This window comes from Spea bombifrons, chromosome 4, assembly GCF_027358695.1.
Source record: "Spea bombifrons isolate aSpeBom1 chromosome 4, aSpeBom1.2.pri, whole genome shotgun sequence".
NCBI lineage: Eukaryota > Metazoa > Chordata > Amphibia > Anura > Pelobatidae > Spea > Spea bombifrons.
The window spans coordinates 20,838,900-20,860,472 of NC_071090.1; the positions used below are offsets into that span (position 1 = coordinate 20,838,900).

At 38.7% G+C, this 21,573-nt stretch overlaps 1 protein-coding gene across 3 annotated transcripts in view; it reads left to right on the forward strand.

Annotated features, from left to right (window-relative positions):
• The window catches only part of SYNPO (synaptopodin), a 40,303-nt gene extending 19,239 nt beyond the window's left edge, over positions 1 to 21,064 (forward strand). For all 3 annotated transcript variants that reach the window (XM_053462246.1, XM_053462248.1, XM_053462247.1), the window contains 2 exons: positions 10,703 to 12,531; positions 20,139 to 21,064. In XM_053462246.1, coding sequence (XP_053318221.1) covers positions 10,703 to 12,531; positions 20,139 to 20,675 — 2,366 coding nt within the window. In that variant the 3' untranslated portion in view covers positions 20,676 to 21,064. The remainder of the gene's footprint in view (positions 1 to 10,702; positions 12,532 to 20,138) is intronic.
• Positions 21,065 to 21,573: the final 509 nt, after the last annotated feature.

Sequence of the window (21,573 nt, forward strand, 5' to 3'; positions counted from 1 at the left end):
GATAAAATATCCCATCACAGCATCACAGGCACATTACACCGTCTAGATATAAAATGGCAACTTGCTGTTGTTTGCATCTAGCAGGCAGATGAAAGCTACTTTATTACCGGTATATTTGTCTAAATAATCTTGATGGTGAGTATAGCTCCTAGAGAAGACACCAGAAACCCAAAAGAGAGGCAGTCCCACCAAGAGAGAGAGACACCTGAGAGTTATTCATGCAGTATTAGAGCAGAGAGGTGTAAAAGCTGTGTCATCGTAATTAAGTAGTCATACAAAGCTCCCTTAGACATACACAATGACCGTGAAATCACCTTATCGTTAATCTGATATTTCAGTAAGAGGATCCTGGCAGCTCGTAACATGTATGCTGCCAACATGTTACGTTTGCGAACAAGAGTCTGGGCATTGCATCTTTCTTTACAGACAGGAATCAGAGGTGTGCATAGGTGTGTCACTGCCACAGAATAGGAAAGCAGCTGCTGACAGGCGAGGGGTTTAGAAGAACACACAGTGAAGTGACAATTCAAAGCAGGATAGCACTAGGACCTGGGAAAATTCTAGACCTTGCAGCTCAGGGATAGGGGAGAGAAGAACCAGAACAACACAATAAAAAGGATAAGGGAGAGAAACAGAATTATCCAGAGATGGGGACATAAAAGACAATAAGACACAATATAACATCGGTTTATCTATTAAGCTTGATAGGACTGGAATGAGGAACCATTTTGGACAGGAGAGCACTTAAAAGTTTCTTAGTAAAAACAATTCTAAACATTTTAAAGGTTGTCTTATCAGCAGCGTATAAATAATGATGTCTAGGGGTCCGTCCCTTTGGTTTATAAGACGATAAGACCACTTGTAAAACTTTGCGCCTGAATTAGTTATTTAAAAAAAATAGCCTACAAAAAGCCATAGTTAAAAATGCAAATCGATAAATATGAGGTAATCAGGAGGAACATTGTGGTTTCTGTGGTGATTGCATCACATTAAGCATATCTTTAAAAAAAATATATATTTTCTCATGATAAGAACCCAAACAAAAAAAACAACCCAAAGAAAATAAAAAAATAAATAAAACAAAACATCAGGGAGAAAACGAGACTTTAAAGCAACTTATTAAAGAGAGAGTTATACAAGAAACAAGAGAGTTAAGCGTCCCTCGGTGAAATTAGTGAGGCAGACAGAAAGAGACAGAGTGTGCCTCAGCAGGCGCTTGGTTAGTGAAAGAGAGGAGCTATTTTGACAGACGCAGGCAGTTGCTGTGAGATATCCAATCCGTCTGCTCTTAGCAGAGGAGGGGAAGGCTGTTAAATTAAACAAACGTTTGTTCTGCCAGCGCAGACTGACTAGGGAGAAGATCACGCAGGACCAACAGGTGAGAGAGTGCTCTTTTGTGCAGATACAACAGGTGGGGTGTGAGAGAGGTAGATGCTGTACACAGGAGGTAGATGCTGTACACAAGCGGTAGATGCTATATACAACACATACATCAAGCTAAATAAAAGTACAGAATTTGAGACTGTATCAAGCCAGTGTTGCTACATCCAGCTGCGGATATGCTGTCTGTATTATATTAAGGAAAACCAAATTGCTAAATGGACACAGAGAAAGTTATATCATTGTAGACTTTCAGCCTATTTTTCCTCTTGAAATGTATTGTTCATTTAATAGTGATGTACCAATGTATGCTAAGTTGGAGAGCTTTCATTCCAGACAAAAACACATCTGGATTCTATACTGTTTTTAATTTTGTGATTACATTAACAAAGACTTGGTTTTCTTAGTCCATAAAAACAGATTCAATTCACATTCAATTCACACTAAACGCCCTCATGCTTAAAGTGCGACTTCCAGAAGTCCTTTACAGAATGTAATATTCTTTTAAACCATTCTTTATATTCCTCTGCTTCTCCTTGTGGTTTAGCTTTTTGTTAGCTTGTAGTTTTTTCTTCCCTTGTAAAATGATACCAGTGTGTGTCTATGTCTCATGCAATGGAAACTGGGCATAGTTCATGGCAGCTGGTGAGCAGTCAGTCACCGATATTCACTGGGTTATTTTTTTAATTCTTTTTAAATGATGATGGGGTCCTGGGCAAACCTCCCCTAGTGGGCTCTCCAAGCTCAGTAGCATATGCCGCCACCAGCCCATTCTTATACCACGACCCCATTGATACTCCCTACTTTACACAGTGTACTGAGATTGTTAATGTGCATAACAACAAGGGGCCCAAGGGACAAATGATGTGGGCCCCTAAGGGAAGCCTGGGCCCAGGCAACTGCTTCTTTTGCCTTGCGTAAAAGATGGCTCTGGTAATGCTGCTACCTATATATAATCGTTAACTCCTACAATTTGCTTTGTAGATATCTGTAATGCATGCATCACTTGCATCCTGCAGGCATGACTATATCCCTTGGTCTCTGTGATTGTCCTTGAGATGCTTTGGGTAAGATGCTTTAAAACTTCTGTTTTCGAGGGCCACAGAAAAACAGGTTTTCAGATCAGTTATTAGCAAATTGTTTAGACATGAACAGTGTAAACTGATACCCCGGGGGAATCTAATAATGATTTTAGCAGGGTCATTGCATGATGAACACCTGGTTGCTGTTAAGGTCAAGTTTGCAAGGGCCATAGCTGAAGGGCATCAGTGTCTGTCCCTGCAATCCATCATTTGTTTTTCTCTACATGCATCAGACTGCATTGCCAATAGGAGACCAAACAGGGTGAAGGGCCAGCACCAGGTGATTTGGAACCCTTTTTAGGAAATCCTATATCACTGACTACAAGGTCTAAGTTTTATACCCCTAGTGTCAGTTAGGGTGATACTTGGATGATATAATATTGCAGCACAAATTATTTCATAAGTGTTATGTCATAAAAACTATTTCCTGGCATGCAGACAAAATCTATATTTGTTTGATGGTCATGTGGGATATTATGGAATCCATGTCCTAAACATCTTATTGAAGCAATATGTAATGCAGAATGAAATGGTGTACCATAAAGTAATTTTCCTTAAAACATTTTTTTCATTCAGTATATTGCTGACATATTGTGCTTGTTTCCATGTGTTCTTTACTTATAGAAAGAAAACAATGAAAGCTAGGAAAACACTCCCATTAAATTCAGTAGGAGCACTTTCTGCACATGCGCTTGGTGGAGGGTCCCGTTAGACGATCTGGAACTAGTGTAAGCTAGATGGCAGAGAGTGTAGCACATGCACACACTGGCAAGAAAATGTGTTCATTTCAAAGACCCATAAGGGTGGGGAAATAGTGCAAATGCATTGGGGGGTTACGCCTGGAGAGTTAAGTTTAAGTTATGTAACTTTATAACATGAGTTACACTGGAAAAAGCGAAATAAGACCTGAAATATTTTACAAATATTTATGAGCATTTTTAAACATAATGTTGTAATTTCATTTTTAGTTCCTCTTGCCACTTCTGAACGTGGCCAGTTTTCATATAAATACCAAAATAAGTACATAGCTTGATCAGCTTCAAACTATGACCTCCTTTTAATGTTAGGTGGACGATACCCACTAGATAAAGCCATTTTGACCATCTATCTTCTAAAGGTGGCTTAAAAGTGGTCAAATAATAGCAAAGCTAGCTGAAATAGTTATACTTGTATGTATATTTCCATGTATGGAGTCAACAGGTGAATAAGCTCTTTCCAATTGACTTTATGTAGTGCATAAGATACAAAATACTTTATAATAGGAGGTATTATAGGTATGCAGACATTACAGATCGATGACCCGTACAGTTTACTAAATATACAAATGTCAGAAAGATTTGCCTCAAGGTTGTTGTGGTAAAAATGTTTTATTCATTGTAGTCTTTTTTTATTTAAAACTAATACACATATAACCCAAAAGTGGAAAATGCATCATCTGAGCATGCATTAAAAGGTATTTGGTGATTTTTTTCTACTTACATCAAACCGTTACCTGCACTGTCTACCACAGTGTCACTGTTCCATCAGCTGACAACATTAGCAGCTGGTCTCCAAGGGAGCGGAAAGTATGTTGTGGGCGAGCGTGAAAGGGACAGCTAGCATTCTGCTTGCTCAGCAAGCAATGATCCCAGAGTGACGCCACCTGGCAAACACAATGCAACATGGGCACATTTATAAAGGGTTCACAGTCAGTCTGGTTACCAAAAGAGAGCCTCTTCGTCTGGGTTGCTCAGCTCACATTGAAGGTGTGAGAATATTATCTCTTTAAAGTTCATGGAGAACGACTGGTTTCCGTTTTTCAAATGTGATGAACCTTTAATTATGACTATATGGCCTCTATTTAGATCAGTGAAACTTTTTATACACACATGTATTTGTGCATGTTTTTCATGCACTAGGAATTAACTTTGAAACATTACCATAGGCAGTCCTGACAGGTTATGTCTTGGCTATCCATTTAAATACCTTGTCCATGAACTGTTGACTGCGTTTGCCTGAACGATACAGTTATAGAGCAATGTGCACATATTAAAGGGATATAGACTGGAGCTTTCCATGGGTGGAATGCCACATGATGTCATGTTGCAGCCCATATATAACAACTGCTTCCTTAATTATTTTAAGGTCTATTAGTGCTATTTTGTGCTAGGGATACCAAGCTGTAAAACACAATAGATGTAGGAGAACTGTGAATCGCCCCATCTATTGATGCATTTGGCATCCATCAAGTTGACCCTCAGTTCCATATTTTAGACAGTAGTTGATGTTTCATCCATCATGAATAAGGTAATGCCAAGGCATTGTTTTTCTAGGACATAATGGGCAAAAAATGCATCAGAAACACTCCAAAATCTTGTGACAAGCCTCTCCAGAAGAGTGGATACTGTTATAGCTGCAAAGGGTGGACCAACTACATATTAATGTCTATGTATTTAGAATGCAATGTCAAACAACTCCCAGCTGATGTAATGGTCAGATGTCCCAATACTTTTGTCCATATAGTGTATGTAATAAAAAAACAGCACAGGAAAAATATTTTCATAGGGTTTAATGTCTGCACAATGAAAGGAATTATTTAATAAATCATGACTATATAAAAATAACATACTGTTGCTGTATTCATCAGTGAATATGGTTTTAGCTGCGGGAATGGTGTTTACTGAGGTTTCCTCTTTTGTAGGCTGGGTTATATTACTGATGAGGGAGTATGACTGTGAGAATTGATAAAACAAAACAGAAAACCAGTGGAGTTATGGGAAATCTTTCTTTTACTGCCACTCCTTTTCCTGCCTGCCAAAAGAAAGAGTAACAGCAGCATTTGGTGCATACTTTTGGGAAGCCACAAGTCTTGAAAGGAATTCACACTGCAGACTTCTGTTTCTTCAGTAAAGTTAACTCCTCTTGTGCATGAAAAACTTTCTGTATGTAAGAAATCAATCAAGACAAAGAATATTCTAACACTGTACTTTTGTGAGAAATGTCTAAGATGATTCCCGAATGTCTTAAAAGAAAACAGTTGTTGGAATATTAAAAAGTACTAGTTATTTTATGAGAAAAAAGATCATTTCTAAAACTGTGGATAACTAGATATTGATGAGGAGAACCAGTCCACATAAAGTAGATTTTGGGATTGAAGCTTTAGGTCTCAATGTTCTATGATAGACCATGTAATAAGTTAGAGACCTCCTCATCATTACAGTGCCTTCACATGGGTGACTATCTCTCATATCACCTAAGCCAGCTCACTGTTAATCCTCTTAATGTTTTCATGTATAAACACAAGAGGAGAACATACTTTGTTGAAAGATTTCTTCGAAATGACCACAATGTCTATGTTCATGTGAAATTCAAATACGCTACATTCGGCTCCTATATATCCCAAGGAAAAACAGACATCTCTTGAACACACATGACTTGCTTACCAAGGAAAGAAAGTGGGCCTAACCAGGGCAAGGCTAAACAACACCATCAGCCACAGATCAGATGTTGCCCTGTATGCCTGGCTATCAGCACTTGTACCTGGAGCCTCCAGGTCAAACCAAGAGACTTCACGGGTATAATACCAGTAAATAGAATAATTACTGTCCTTTTAGAGGATAATATTGGATCATGTATGTTTTACACCCTTTATTGTCACTTTAAGAAGATACTTTTCCAGAAATCAGTGTAACCACAGGATACAAGAATATGGAGTCAACTGCCAGCTTTAAATTCCTCATTGCTCTTTGAAACATATTATGATTTCTAATGTCTCCAAATAGTCTTTATCCACAAGAAAATTACAGTATGTGGATTACAAATTGACATTTTTGTAAAAGCCAATCTGTAGAATTGAAATGCACCCTTTTTCAGTATGTACAGGGGCCAATGAAAATACAAAGGGTTTAGCCAACAGAACGGAAATGTTAAAATAAAATAGTTATTTTCAAAAGACCCATAGAAGCTACTTATTTTGTGGTTCCTCGATGATGTATGCCCATCTGTTTGGTATGCCTTAGTCTTCTGGTTTTGCTATATTATAGGTTATTGGTTTAAACAGGAACACAGAATCAGATTTAAAAAAAGAAGAGATTTGGTAATCTGTGTTTAGTTGTATAGATCACTATACTAGGTCTTGTAGTAATCTTTTAACTGCTGGTTGTTCATTGTTACTTGGTAAATATGGTTCTGTAACTTTGAAGTAAAGAAGCTTTAGGTTTCTGAGATGAAGACAATGTTAGGAGCTAAACCAAAGGTATTCTAAGTCATCATAGAATAAATTTAAAGAGACCGTTAAGTGTCCCTGACATCCCCACTACTGAAGAATATTACAATGAACGAATACAAGCTTAACTAGCATCTATGAATAGAAGGGGGTACTAACACAGTTAGCACATATACATTAAAAAACCTCTCATCACTGGTATTTCGGTTTTAATCATCTAGTTGAGAACTGTTGGTTCTTGAAAACCATAACCCATCCAGAGATTTGTGGTTTCTGTTATTTCCTGGAGGTTAAACAATCAATCCTGTGTATAGTATGGCTCTAAAAGCCTGCTGTGCTTGCCTTTGTCACCTATGTATGAAACTGGGCATTATTGCTTCTGTTAACTTTTGTCAATGACTGCTTATGTTTGACCTAATAAGCCCAGTGTATAAAGGTCTACTCATCAAGGGTTTCTATGTAATTCTAAAAGCACTAAAACAGGGCACACCTGGCATTGCATGCATTAAAAAGTGTCCAAGGTTTTTCTCAGCCCTGGAACGATACAGATACCACTACACATTGCCAAGTCATTCTCCAGAGTTGAGTCCTCATTTAAAGTAACCTAGAGAAATACTGTGTCATTGCAGAACCCTGCAGAATTTGCAAAAACGAAATAAGTACCCTATGCATGCTACCCTACTGCGTAGTCAGCCATTCAGCCAGCAGATACCCTTGGAGCGGATCTGCACAAACCATTTACGTGTGATCACAGTGAGCTTTTTGTCATCTGTAGCAGCAAAAAGTCAACTGCTTACTTTGTACTTATCTGCTTCACCTCCTCAGGACTCCCCAAGTCTATCTTCAACAGTAATTTCCCTCCTTATCAGTACTTGTATCCACACAACCTGTATATATTTTTTTTAGCACAAGTAGGATTTTCTTTTGAAACAATATTAATGTAAGTGTGGCATTACATTGTATGATTCAAATTTTTACAAAATGCAACGAATGAAAAAAAAAATGTTTCACTGTTTTAATTGTATATAAATTGTATAAGCAAGTGTTAATGGGAAAAAGAACCATAATATATTCATTAACTTGTCCTCATTTGGAAAGCACCCTATATGCCAAGGATTATCATCTATTTTGCCAGTAATAGGACAAATATTACATGTACACATCATCAGGTTTTTTCAAAATTTCTCATGCTGGGAACTTCAATAGTGTTCACATATTTGGAAACCACACTATAAAACAATATATTGCTGCAAAGGAGACAACCCAGTGTATTCCATTAGGACCATTTCATCACCAGTCTCATTCAAAATAGCCATGACATACATATATGTCATGGGTCCTGCAGAACCGTTTTTGTGACCATCACTGGTCCTTAAAGGTTAAAGGAATAGTCTTCATGTTTCCTGGGCTATATTCAGGACATTTATGGATATAGCAACTTGAGCATAGGTTGAGCAATCAAAAGGACTATTTTACCTAAATCAAAGCAGTGATATCCAGAAATCTGGTTTGATGTATCTGTTTGTATTTAACATTTAACTATGTTGTAACTATAAAACAGGCTTAAAGCACAAGGTTCCAAGGTGCCAGAATTTAAAAAAGTTCACTTCCTTTAAAAATGCTTGCATGTTAAAAAATCATTTATAATGGCATACCACTAGGGTTAATTACTTTAATTATGCCATAAACATAAATTAAATTTAGCACTTTTATGAGTTGTATGCTACATTTTTATGATTCCTCAATGTGTTATTGTAATATCTTTAAGCCAGAGTGAAGAGCGTGAACTCTCTAAGAGTTTTTTTAAACTATTTTTGAAATATAAAGGATACTCTTTTAATGGTATATTATATCCATTTTAATCCACTTTATGTTTATTATACTAAATGTGTTGCAATACACAGTCTCATGAGCCCATAAAGTATTAATATCACCACATTCAGTGAGCAGCCCTAAGACAGTAGCCTCTCAAACTCATGATAGGGTACAAAATCAAGCCAGCAGATCCATGTTGTGGTATATTTCTGGGTATGGTCTGTGGTAATATGTATACATTCCTCCATAACCCTAACCTGTTGCATTATTGTAACCCACTCTCACAGAGGGAACCTTCCAGTAAATGGGAATCCGGCACTTAGCTGCATCAAGCAGGTACTTGGTCATTAAATGCCTGAGGGCAAGACCGATCCCTTAACATTATGGGGTGAAAGGGAGATCCCCAGTCTTCTTCTTGATCACCTGGTGAACCTTTTTTCCAAAACAGGTGAATTCATTCACACCCTCACCATACATGGAGAAATTACCTCAATTCCCCCCACATTCCCAACAGTTTGGATCAAGATCAGGATAAATCCTGCTTATGCGCCTTGGTGTCCAGAGAGTTAGGACATCCTATAGAGCACTTATATGTCAAACAGATTTTCTCCCACTGATGATTTCCCTCCCTCATGTCCTCCCAACTTCCAATAAAAGTAGCGGGGTGGCATAAGAGCCTGACTGTAGGAGCTGGTATGTCATTGAGATACCTTTCCTAGACAGATGGTTTCCCTGCCTAACTGTCATCAGAGAGTGGGGATACAGTTACCCCCCCTTCCTGATAGAGTTAAGTAGGGATAAATAAGGAGTGCCCAAGTACTTCCAGTAAGCTGTATAGTACTGCAAGGGGAGCACATCAGGGCCTGGGGCTTTCCCTGCCTGCGTTGCTTTCATTGCAAACTCTTGACGATGTATTTTTATACCACTACTATGGCTGTTTTTGCATCAATTTGCTAAAGGTCGAGTAAATGTTGGAATTCCCAGCAAGTTAGCAGGAGCTACCTCACATATTTATCACTTCTAACTTGCATTTACACTTGACATGTGATATCACTTTAAACTGATTTAAAGTGGCTTGTGACTTGCACATTTTTGTATGTACAGTAATACTTCACAATGAAATTGAACTTTCACAACCTTTTAGCTAATGTGTACAGGGTCATGTGCTGTATTTTGCTTTGTCTACCCCGTCTATAAATAACATGCAATTATACGCTATACCAAACATCAGCAAATGAACACCTATATTCTAAACAATATAAGTTTTTACCTTTATATTATTAGTTTTCAGTTCTTAGGACGGGTTTAACCTGTTCTAAAGTTAGTTCAATATTTGAACAACAGTTGAAAGGTTTTCATAGCTTTAAAGGGGACATACATACTCTAATAGCAATACCTTAAAAGATAGACAATATCGGTGAATAGGTCCAAGCTCATTTGTCCTCAAACTAGTATAAGAGGACCATGTCTAACAATATCTCTACTGTATATAATGATTAGTTTTTAAATCCTGGGCTACCAGAAATCATTTGGTAACTTGTCTGAAACCACAGCCCTTACTAACAGTTATTTAAAATAAGCCCAATGCTGCATATCTGGATGGACTGAGCAAATTGCGTATTGAAGCTGAACTCACAAAAAAGTCTGGTCACTGATTAAAAAGGGGGGCAGATTGCCTTCTTGGGTGGTCATGCCCCAGTGTTCTGCTGCTCAATGGGCCAGTTACAACCAATCCAGTTATATTGCTTTAAAAGGAGCCTTGTTGCTTTATCGCTGGAATATTATGTGATATCCTGGCACTCTACAACAATGATGTTGGCCGGTGATTGGGGAGCTGTCATGGGTCAAGTCTAGGGCAGCTCCCAAGGTAAATACGTCACTTAAGAGAGGTCACAGCTTCTTGGAATGTTGTCTGAGATACAGTTTGAAAGTTTTATTTAAATAATAAGTTTCAAAATATTATAAAGTGTTTGCATTTTTCTAAATATATATTTTAAGCATGTTTGTTCATTGTTCCATGTAAAATTTACATAACCATCAGAGTTATATTGAACAAATGTATGACTGGCCTGGTACTGGTATCAACCTCTGTGAAAAGTAGAGGCAGAGCTCTGTTGTTTATACATAGATGAATACTGAAGATGTGAACGTTTTTGATGCTTGTAGTCTTTAAAAAATATTTTATTAGTAAAATAATTAATTTCTTTCTCCTTTCTAACAGACATATCAAGGAGTGTAAGTCTCACAGAGAAAGAGCTAAAGGAAGCGCAATATATCAATGATAACAATGCTACCCAGGTGAGCCCCACCCAAGGTAGTTGCTCACGAGGGGCCCTGCTCTTTCATCGGCGGCGGCAGAAACTGAAAGCCCTCGAACAACAGAGTCTTGCAAAGCATGCTGATACATTGGGTATCCAACAGACTCACAGTGTTCCAGAGACAAAGAGTACTCAACATGATCTGAAGAAAACTAAAACTCAACTTGGCTCTGGACAATTAGCATTTGCAAACAGCATGGAAGAAACCTCTTCTGATGCTGGGTATGAGGAAATAGAAAACACATGGGGGGAAGAGCTAAGGGGTGTGGACTTCCCACCTGTAGATAAAAGAGCCCATTCTCCAAGTGCTTCAGAGGATGAACATCAAGGCCTTCTGAGTGCACATCTAAAAGAAACATTAGTAGTATCAACCACTAATGGTTTGCTTAATCAGATTTGTTTAGAGTCTGAGCCTGCTATCAAACATGAACCTAAGATTACACAGAATGGTAAACAGAACAAACAATACTGTGAAGTCCATCTCACTTTGTCGAAACCTAAATCTGTGAGTAACAGAACAGCTAGGCCCTTTGGAATTCAGCCATCTGCAAAAAAGAACCCATCTCCTTCAGAAAATAATCCTGTGAAAGACCTCCCTCCCCCTCCAACTTATGCGGAAACATTATCAAGCCCTCCACCAGTGACCCGCATTATATCACCCCCTGCCTATTCTGTTTTATATCCAACAAATGAAGAACATATTACTCCTGTGACACAAGTAGTTAATCGCAGCGTATCATTAACACCACAGAGAAAAACAGGAATTTTGGAGGAAATGGGAACATGTCGGGCATCAAAGAAATCTATGTTCACATTTATTGAGAAGCCTAGAATGACACCAAATCCCGATCTTTTGTCCATGGTGCAAACTGCAGATGAAAGGCGGAAAAACAAAGATCAGGTTGATGTACCAACTGACGAGGAACCTTTTGCTCTAGGTGCAGAAGCATCCAATTTCCAAAATAATAAAACAGTGAGAGGAACAGAAAGTACAGACAGAAATGACAATGTGCCTGACTGGTCAACTTCCCTGAAGTCTCCAGGTGTCAGAACAAAGCCACCACCTGCTCCGATCCAAACTCTGACGGAGGCTAAAGGGAAAGGGGCAGAATTATTTGCCAGAAGGCAATCCAGGATGGAACGATTTGTAGTTGAATCTCCATCATATGACTCTGTTAGGTCTCCTTCGCCAACTATGTCACTGCCACCATCTTGGAAGTATGTCTCAAATGCTCATTCGTCACCCACTCAGTTTGGTCGCCAAGTCAAAATCAACCAAAGATCATCTAGGCCTTCCTCTACTGCACCAATGACACACACTGGTTCAGAAAATGTTCATTCACAGAAAGACCTGGAGATTTCTAAAAGACAACCATACCAACTTCAGTCATCTCTGTTCATCTTCTCTCCAACTAAGGATCCTGTGAGCTCTCTTCCCAAAGCAGCCCCTCCCCCTAAGCCCATGGTGATGGAATCTCAACACTTAAGAAGACAATTGTCATGTCCCTCTCCCACCATATGTTCTCCAACTTATGTCCATTCTATGAGATCACCTTCTTCTACATTATCTCCTTCACCTACAGGTTTTGGAAGACAGATGCCAACCAGTCATGTATCACCGCTTTCACCAGTTCCTTTCACAAGTACTGGGGTGGCACCTTCAAGAACCAAAACTATAATACAAGCTCCACGGCCAACATTCTCTGCTAGGAGTGCCGGCTTGGAATCACAGGTGTGGAAGCCTTCTCCATATTACAAGTAATGTTGTCGACAATGTTAAAACCTGAGAGTGTCAGAAAGTAGTGGTATTGGCCAGTTGGGATCAATATCTACTACTATATAAAAAGTTAGGTTAAATGGTCATCCAACTCAATATAATGTCATTATTCAGTTTATAGTCAGACTTTAATGCCCAAATGTAGGAAACTGAATTATCCATGAGCATAGTTTATAAAGGAAGAATTGATCTCACAGATAATTAAAACCTTATATGAACTTGGACAATCATGTATTTAAAATCAGAAGGCATTCTTTCCGCTACTGCTTTACATCTGGGAGTTATTCGTCTTTCCTGCTGTATCCTACCATCTTCTCCTCCAAACTTATACTATGCATCTCTCTGGACACTTTCCATTGACTTACTACTTACTTAAATTTCTTTTTGGTTTGTCTTCTTTGCTAAATGTGATAGATGGATACAATGAAAAGCAAAAATTCCCTTGGTGGGTATCTCTGGTATTGTATACTCTTTGTCTACCTTTCTGTGTCCTTATCGTCTTTATTCCGATCTTGCTTCTTTATATTTGCAAAAAAAAGTTATACACCTACCACTAAATATAAAGCCACACACCTTAAAATGCCTTTAATATATAATCACAGACCACACACTTCTTTACCGTTTGAGAGTTCATGTTTGCATAGGTTGATCCTAAAAGCTGGTATTGCTGTAGGCTTTTAGGGCTGCATGCTCTTTTCAATTAACAATTGTAAATGTGACATAGTATCACAGTCCTACAGTTGCAAGACATTTGTACGGCCAAACCAAGTGAGACTCTTCTTCAAGAAGAGCTGGCTTGGCTTTGTATAATGCATAGTTAAATCAGTAGCGGTATCTCTTGAATGATGCAATACCTGGTTAACCCTCTTTATAGAAGAAACCTGTCAGTGCTGGCCCATCCTAATTCATAGGGGAATTTAGTGATTTAAAACTGCAACTTTAGTGAATAAACCCCACCATCTCATAGTTTAGCTATAAAAAACAACAAATGTAATCATCATAAGTTCTACCTTCATTGGCTTTGTCTCCTACTCGGCATGGTTTGTTGTAGCACTGATTAAGGATATGGGGACATAATGTCCCTCAATATTTGCCATTCTGATGAAAAGGGAACAAAGTTGAGAGGTGTGTGCCATCTTGGAGTGCAGAGGTTACCAGCGGCTTAATACCAGAGATTAGAGTTTGAGGGTGAATCTGTGACCATGTCCCAGTGGGCCAACCTACCACCGCACAAATCACGGTTCCTGTGTCTGGTGATCTATAAGGGGGGCATGTAGAGCTATGCAACCATCTCCACATACAATTTCAGACAGGACAGTGAAGAACAGGTACAGAGCTATCTTCTCTGATATTAATGCTTCCTCGCAACATCAACAAATGTATGCCAGGATATGTAGCTAATACCTTGCTAGGTGTCCAGACTTTGAGGTACAGGATGGCCCCTCTCCTAACTCTTTGGAAAGTTTGAGGGGAGATGGCAGCATTGGTGGGCGGCCTAGAGTTTTTAGTTCACTTGTAGACATCTTCTGTAATGGAGCCCGGGGTTTCCACTTACCCAGACAACGTCAAGATACATGATGGGCACCATCTCTCCGCCACTGTCATGATGGCTGGGGATGGGAGTTTGCGCATGCGTGAGCTGGCACTCACACTCCTGTATTGCCTGGACAACAAGGGTGTTCCTTGCTCCTGTGGGCTTTAAAGCCCAGCCTTTTTCTTGCCTCTATGTTGAGTTATTCTGCTGCCTTGTACACAGAGATAAAGCGATATAATCTTCATTTCCCACTCCTGTTACCTTCCCCATATCATGAAATTCCCTGGCTCTTGACCCTTGGCTTCCTGTTTTGTCCCTGCATCTCCGCTGCCTTGACCATGGATTGGACTGACCAAGATATCTGTTACGCCCTCGTATCTGGTTCTCTGCCACTGGGTTCCCACTACTGCTATCGGGAAGCTCCCCTTCCTGTTACACCTTCAGACTGTGTTATTGGTCATAACTTTGTATCCTACAGTCATTATCAATAGTTAGGGTCATTAGGTGGCCACTAGATTTAAAGTGCCAGGGCCGCCTCATCATGCCAATATACAGCAATATATAACAAAATAACTTCATGACTTCACATGACTCATACTTTTGTACTGTCTGTTCTTGTTAGATAAATGTACAGTCTGAGCTTATTGCTGACATTACTTTTAGTTTGACAATTTAATGGCAAGAAAGTAGTTTTTGCCTGTGGTAGCAGTTTGATTTTGATATTCACATGTGGTTATGTTACTTCTTCAGTGTATGAAATGTGCCTTCTGAAAAACACAATTTATAGGAAATATAATAGTGAAGGGCTGATTTCAGGATGAAGCATATTTGCCATTTGGGACCCATTAATCTTCCCAATTCCTTTATATCTGTTTTTAGCTTACAATTTGTCTCTGCTTTCACTGATGACTTCCCATTTTTGTTTTCATAAAAAACATTGTGATCCTGTACTTGTTTTATCAGCACATGTAAATAACTAAAGAGCATAATTTTATAAATGGCCCAGCTACAAATCATTATGCCCCCCATGTCCCTTCCAACTGAAACACCACTGGCAATTGTGAAGAACAGGGCTGGTTGGGGAGATCATAGATAGAAGAGAGATATAAATAGAGAGAAGGAGGGAATAATGAGGAGAGATTGTGAAATGGGGAGAGGCAGTTAGAAGGTGGGAATATTGAGAAATATGATGGATGGGAAGAAAAGGAAAACAATAATAAAAATTAGAGGTTGTGAAAATGAGGTGAAAGAATGAATAAGTGGAGAGAGTGGAGAGATATGAGAGGGAGGAGAGATGGTGACAAAGGGGAGAGATAGAGAAATGAGAGAGATAATGAGACATGAGAAGAAAGGAAAGGGAAGTGAAGAGATAATGAGAAGTGGGAGAGGTAACAAGAAAAGGGGAGATTACATGAGCAAAGGAAGAGATAGGCAGAAAGATGACGAGAGTTAAAGAGAAAAGGTGTGAAGCTAAAGAGAACAAAGAGAGAGAAAAGAAGGGATAATACAGAGAAAGGGAAGAGAAATAAAGGAGAAATAAAGAGAAAGAGGTGGTGAGATAAAAATAATAGGTGGGGAGCTGAATTGAACAAAGATAAATAAAAAGAAACGTGAACAATAAAGATAAAGGGGGGCGATAAAAATGAGAGCTAAAGGGAAAGAGGAGGAGAGATAAAGAGAGTCGGATCAAGGAGAAGGAGAAGAGCTAAAGAGAATGAGGAGAAATAAAGACAAAAGTGAACGATAAAGATAAATGGAAGAGATGAGATAAAGGGTGGGGAGATAAACAGAACAACAAGAGATAAAAGGAAAGGAAGAAATAAAGAGAAGGATAGACAGAAAGGAAAGAGAAAGAGGAGGAGACATTATGAGAAGGGGGATTAGAGATAGGGAGAGAAATACAGAGAAAGAAAAAAGATCAGAAAAGGAAACAAAAAAGAGAAAGCAGCTGGAGAGATAAAGAGAAAGTAGAAAGATAAATGGAGTGACTATAAAGGGGAGAGATGATGAGATGAGGAGGATTTATGAGAAAGGGTAGAGAGAGATTGTTTGTGTTTTAAAGGCGTTTGCATGTTTGAGTAAGTATGTCTGACTATGTCCTTTTGTACATATTATATCGTTAAAGTAGGATGACTAAAGCAGATAGATTTAGGCATATTTCACAGGTAAATTTATGAATATTTTGCAAATAATTGTGTGTGTATGTATGCATATATAGTGTTTTATAATTGCCCCCTTACTTGTGTCGTCCCCTCCCCATATGATTGCTGGAGACGCCACTGGATATGCTTCTATCAAGTGTAACATAAACTGTGCCTTTTGCCCTGTGCCTGCAAGTTAGTTATAGCAAATTAATTATATTCAATTTATTTACTTGCACCACCAATCAGGGTACCAATTTTATAATTATTATCAGGGTACCAATTCACTTATTTCCAACAGATTCTGATGTCCTGAAATCTGAAGATTTGGAAAATGCAATGAGGCTATACATAAAAGATATGCCTTCCAGCATAAATACTTAAATGTAACATTTCAATATTTGGAGACTAGAAGGGAGTCAGGATATAACATTCCATAGGGTGAGTGCAGCATGAATAAATATTAAATTTGTGACGTCAGCAAGTCGAGCAGAGGCCCAAGCATCATGCAGCATTTTCATAACATTATTGCGCAAGCATACATGTTGATGGGTGGTTCACCCATAAACACTCTGCAGATCAGATGTAGATTGGGAGGCTATTACCGGTATAACTAATTTCATAGTCATGACAAAAATGAAAAATAATTGACAGGACTGTTGCTTTAATCACTTGAAAGTGATATAATGTGTATTAACTTAATCAACTTCACCTTGCATTAATATGCAAATAGCTCAACTATCCTTCTCATTTTTTTATATTATTCTGTACAGAGTTTGAGGAGGTTCTATTTATGCACATGTATTATAAAAACACCAGCAATTGTTTAACTGTGAAGTCATGAGTCTTACCGCATTCCTTTGGTTGGTATGCAACACACAAAGAACAATTTTACATATCTCTGAACAAGCCAAGTTCCCACACCTAATGTCCGATTTTAAAGGAGATTATAAAATACTTTATAACAGTAGACAGGAAGGGACTGCTCTAGAACAGGGAAGTTATACATATAAATATCTATAATCACACAAATACCTGGCAAAAGATTTGTAAGATTTAAACAAATGAAATGCCTCACTATGTTTATTATAAACAAATAAATAACTTGCTAGTTTATTTCTTTTAATTTTAGTACAGAACAGAGTTGTACTAATTAAAAAAAAATTCTTTGTGGAGGCTTAGATGAGTTAAGCGGGGGTGGGGCAATGGTATAGGGCAGTTTTAATACAACGTGCATGGCTCCCAGGTACAGAAAACTCACGTAAAAAAGGAATTACAATACAAGTAACAGCATATACTACACCCCAAAGGAAAATGACTCAAAAATGTCAAAAGCTTTTTTTTATCATTATAAGGAATAAATATAAAAAATACACCACCTGCCAGAATGCATCATGCCTGCTGTACAGTTTGCTGAAGGAGAGAGAATGGTCTGGGGCTGGTTTTTATGGTTTGGGCTAGGCCCCTTAGTTACAGTGACGAGTAATGTTAATGCTACAGCATAAAAATGCATTTTAGACAATTGTATACTTCCAACTTTGTGGCATTAGTATGGGGAAGGTCATTTCCTGCTCCAGCATGACTGTGATCCTGTGAAGATAGAAAAGTCTATAAGTACATGGTTTGAGGAGTTTGGCGTGAAGGAACTTGAGTGGTCTGCACAGAGCCCTGACCTTAGCCCCACTGAACCCCCTTGGGGAAGAAATGAAATGTCCATTCTGAGCCAAGGCTTCTCATCCAACATCAGTGCCTGACCTCACAAAAGTTTTTTTGGCTGAATGGGAACAAATTCCCATAGATACATTCCAAAATATTGTAGAAACGTTCCCGCAAGAGAGAAGTCTATTATAGCCGCAAAGGTGGGTGGGGTAACCCCATATTAATGCCCATGTTTTGGTATGGGATATCCAACAAGCTCATATAGGTGTGATGGGCAGGTGACCACATACTTTTGGTCATATAGTGTAAATTCTGCCTTGGAATTTTCACATCCCAGGTGCTTTATTTTACATTTAGAAACATTAAACTGCAATTGCCACTCTCTCAACCATTTACACTCTCTTCTAATCACTTGCCAGTTAGCTTGGTTGAACAGGAACATCTATTCTGTTGCAGATCTCAATGTCATCTGCAAAAACAATAAAAAATTAAAAGTATGGGTCCCAAAACTGATCTCTCAGGTACCCCACTAGGCACAATGCCTTCCTCTGAATATACACCATTAACTACGATTTCTGGAACAACTCCCTTCAAAAGTGATTGGTTAAATAAGTTTGTCAGGACACTAATAATTCTGGATGTATCTCATTGTGTCCCATGGATTTGTATGTTTTTACTTTGAATAGTTGAAATAGAACTTCTTTCTCTGTAAACACTCATAGGTCTCTTCCCTTCACATTCCTTTGCAAAACTGAACAAAAATATTTATGTATTAGGCAGTTGAGTAGATCTTTATCATCATTTCTCCCTTAATTTGTCTTTATTCAAATTTTTGCTTGTTTACTTTTTCTTATTTCACTTATATATCTAAAAAAGGTTTCATCACCTGTTTTGATAACCTGGGAATTTTCTCCCCCATGTTTGTTTTGGTGTATCTAATGATGCGTTTTGTCTCCTGAAGCTTAGCTTTATATCTGCTGTAATCTTCCTCATTCCGAGTCTGCTTATAGTTCTTAATCCCATCCTTTTCTCCTTCAATATCTTCTTTTAGTCTACTACACCAGTGCCAGAGAGGAGGATCCAGGTCCCCTGCAGCGCTGCAGGGGATCCTCCTATCTGGCAGCCGGTGAACGTCTGCGCAATGCGCTCAGACAACCTCCGCTGCTGCTAGCTGGTGCTTCTGCTGGGGCTTCTATGCCGGAGCATGGGAAGGTCATGTAACGCCAGCGCTCCTTCATAGAAGCCCCGGCAGAAGTGCCGGCAGCAGCGGGGGTTGTCCACCTGCTGCCAGAGAGGAGGATCCAGGTCCCCAGCAGCGCTGCGGGGCATCTGGATCCTAACCCTGCTGCTTGCCCGAAGCAGGGCTAAATGGAAAAGAAAAAAAAACATCTGCCCGGTGCCTGGAACTGCATGTCCCGGACGTCAGGCAATATGAATTGCATATCCCTGCGATAAATCCCTGTTATAAGCTGCACCCCCACTTTAAAGAAAAAAGTACGGCCTATAAATGGGTAAATGATGCTATTACAAGTAAATGCTTATTAAGTATTTCTTGTTCACTAAATCTGTTATTTAACCCCTTAAGGACAATGGACGGTCCCTAAACCCATTGAAAACAATGCATTTTGAGCCCGTACATGTACAAGCTTTGTCATTAAGGGGTTAAAAACTACAGGAAAGTGTATACTGTTGTGAAAGTAAATTTTCCAAAATATGGACAGAGGAAATGCACAAGAAGTATTTAATTTACCCATTTCACCCAACACATGGTTAAAACCTTTCTGCGTCTACTCATAACTGTCAAAGAAGATTGATTGTATTGACTTTTGCCTTGTGGAAAAATTGCAAAATTTCTTATGAGTTTTAAAGTTGTGGAACAAAACAATAATTTTTCATAAGACATCCCAGGGTTCTCAGGCTAATTCTGCTCTTAGTGAATGTACCTATGTTTGCCTTATAATGTCAGAGAGGCTTAATATTAGTACAATACCGTGTCTGTGCAAAGGAACAGAACAGACCTAACAGATTGGCCACATTTATTAGGAGTGCTTCTTAGTTGGAATAGATAAATGTGCAACGAAAACTTGTGGTCTCTACAACTGGCCTCTTATTGAAGCCTATGATTATGCTATATTTCACGTATATTTACTGATGAATATGACATTTTTAATATTTATTCTACTTTAAGCTGCACAATCAAAGTAAATGGATTTGTTTTCTGTCCACAGACATCTGAGGTTGTTCCTGCATCACCAACCCAGAGGGCTCTACAGCACAGAGGATCACTGGATGGGTGGGGAAGCTCAGCTTTATCATTCTTGCCTGTTTACGAGGAAGAATCAGGGATACAGACTCCTCCCCAACCATGTTCCATGTCTCCTGCCTGGAGTGATCGATCACCCTCTCCATTTAAAGTGGAGAATGACCCAAAAGCTGGAAGGCAAATTAAAGCTTTACTTGCTCGTAATATTATTAATGCAGCCAAACGCAAGAGCACCTCTCCATGGGGTCTCACTAGTCCTCAATCCACCATCCCAAGTGGTGAAGTTTGGAACCAAAATGTTGGCCATAGAAACCCACTTCCTGAGACACCCAGAGCTAGACGGTCACCAACAGGTTCAGACATTTCTATGGAATCAGAAGATTCTGGAGCCAAGTCTCCAGGATTCAGGAGTTATTCATTTTCTCCTAAGGGTTGGTATGGAAGTCTGAGGCTCAAGAGAAATAGCCTACCTACGAATCAACCCTTTGCATATACCCCATAGCCAAGTATGTTTTTTTGGAGCCGATTGTGGAAATCAGATCAGGATCTGAATTTGTAATTGAGAAAAAAGAAAAGCATTTAATTTTAAAGGATCAATGCTAACTTCATGAAGTAAGACTTAACAAACATCTAAGAAACCAGAGAGACTAAAAAATCTGACACTTTAATCCAATAAAATATATACATTTGAATATTTGTGGATTTTTTAAAAACATAATAAAATGTTCTGATCAAAAATACAGTAAAACTCTTTAGAATTGTAGCTTTAATTGCACCCATATAGTAATATTGATATTACATTGTGGTTTTAAAAGACTGTTTATTAAAATGCTAAATATGGCAAGACCTGTACCTACCATAAATACGTACATTTTCAAAATAAGGCAAAAAGGCTTCTTACTTGCATCATAAACAAATTGAATGGCTTTCATACCGTCACGGCTTTCTAAAGTCCACCATATCCAGACTTCTGCTGTCTTTAAGTGATATAAACTGTCTACCATTGCTCTGCCAAAAGTGAGGATCTAACTTGGATCATCCTGATCAATATGGATCGAAAGGACCTCTGGGCAATTTGAAAGGACCTCCACAGCTGCCTTTGCACTGACTCTTATAAAAAACAAATATGTGTATTTTTACATTGGCTTTGGCATTGCACATTTATAAATGCACTACATTAAACGCTTTTTTGGCTTTCTGCTGCATGGAACCATTCACATACCTCTTTGACATAAGTATTATAAAATTCTACTCTTGTGCAGTCAAGATCTGTAAGTGAAGGAACATACCAAGTACTAGTAACAATCAAATAATGTGCTCGATTAAGGGAAACCATTTGGTAGAGATCCAGAAACTGTTTGAATGTAAATCTCATCAGCAATACAGTTGTATTTGTCATG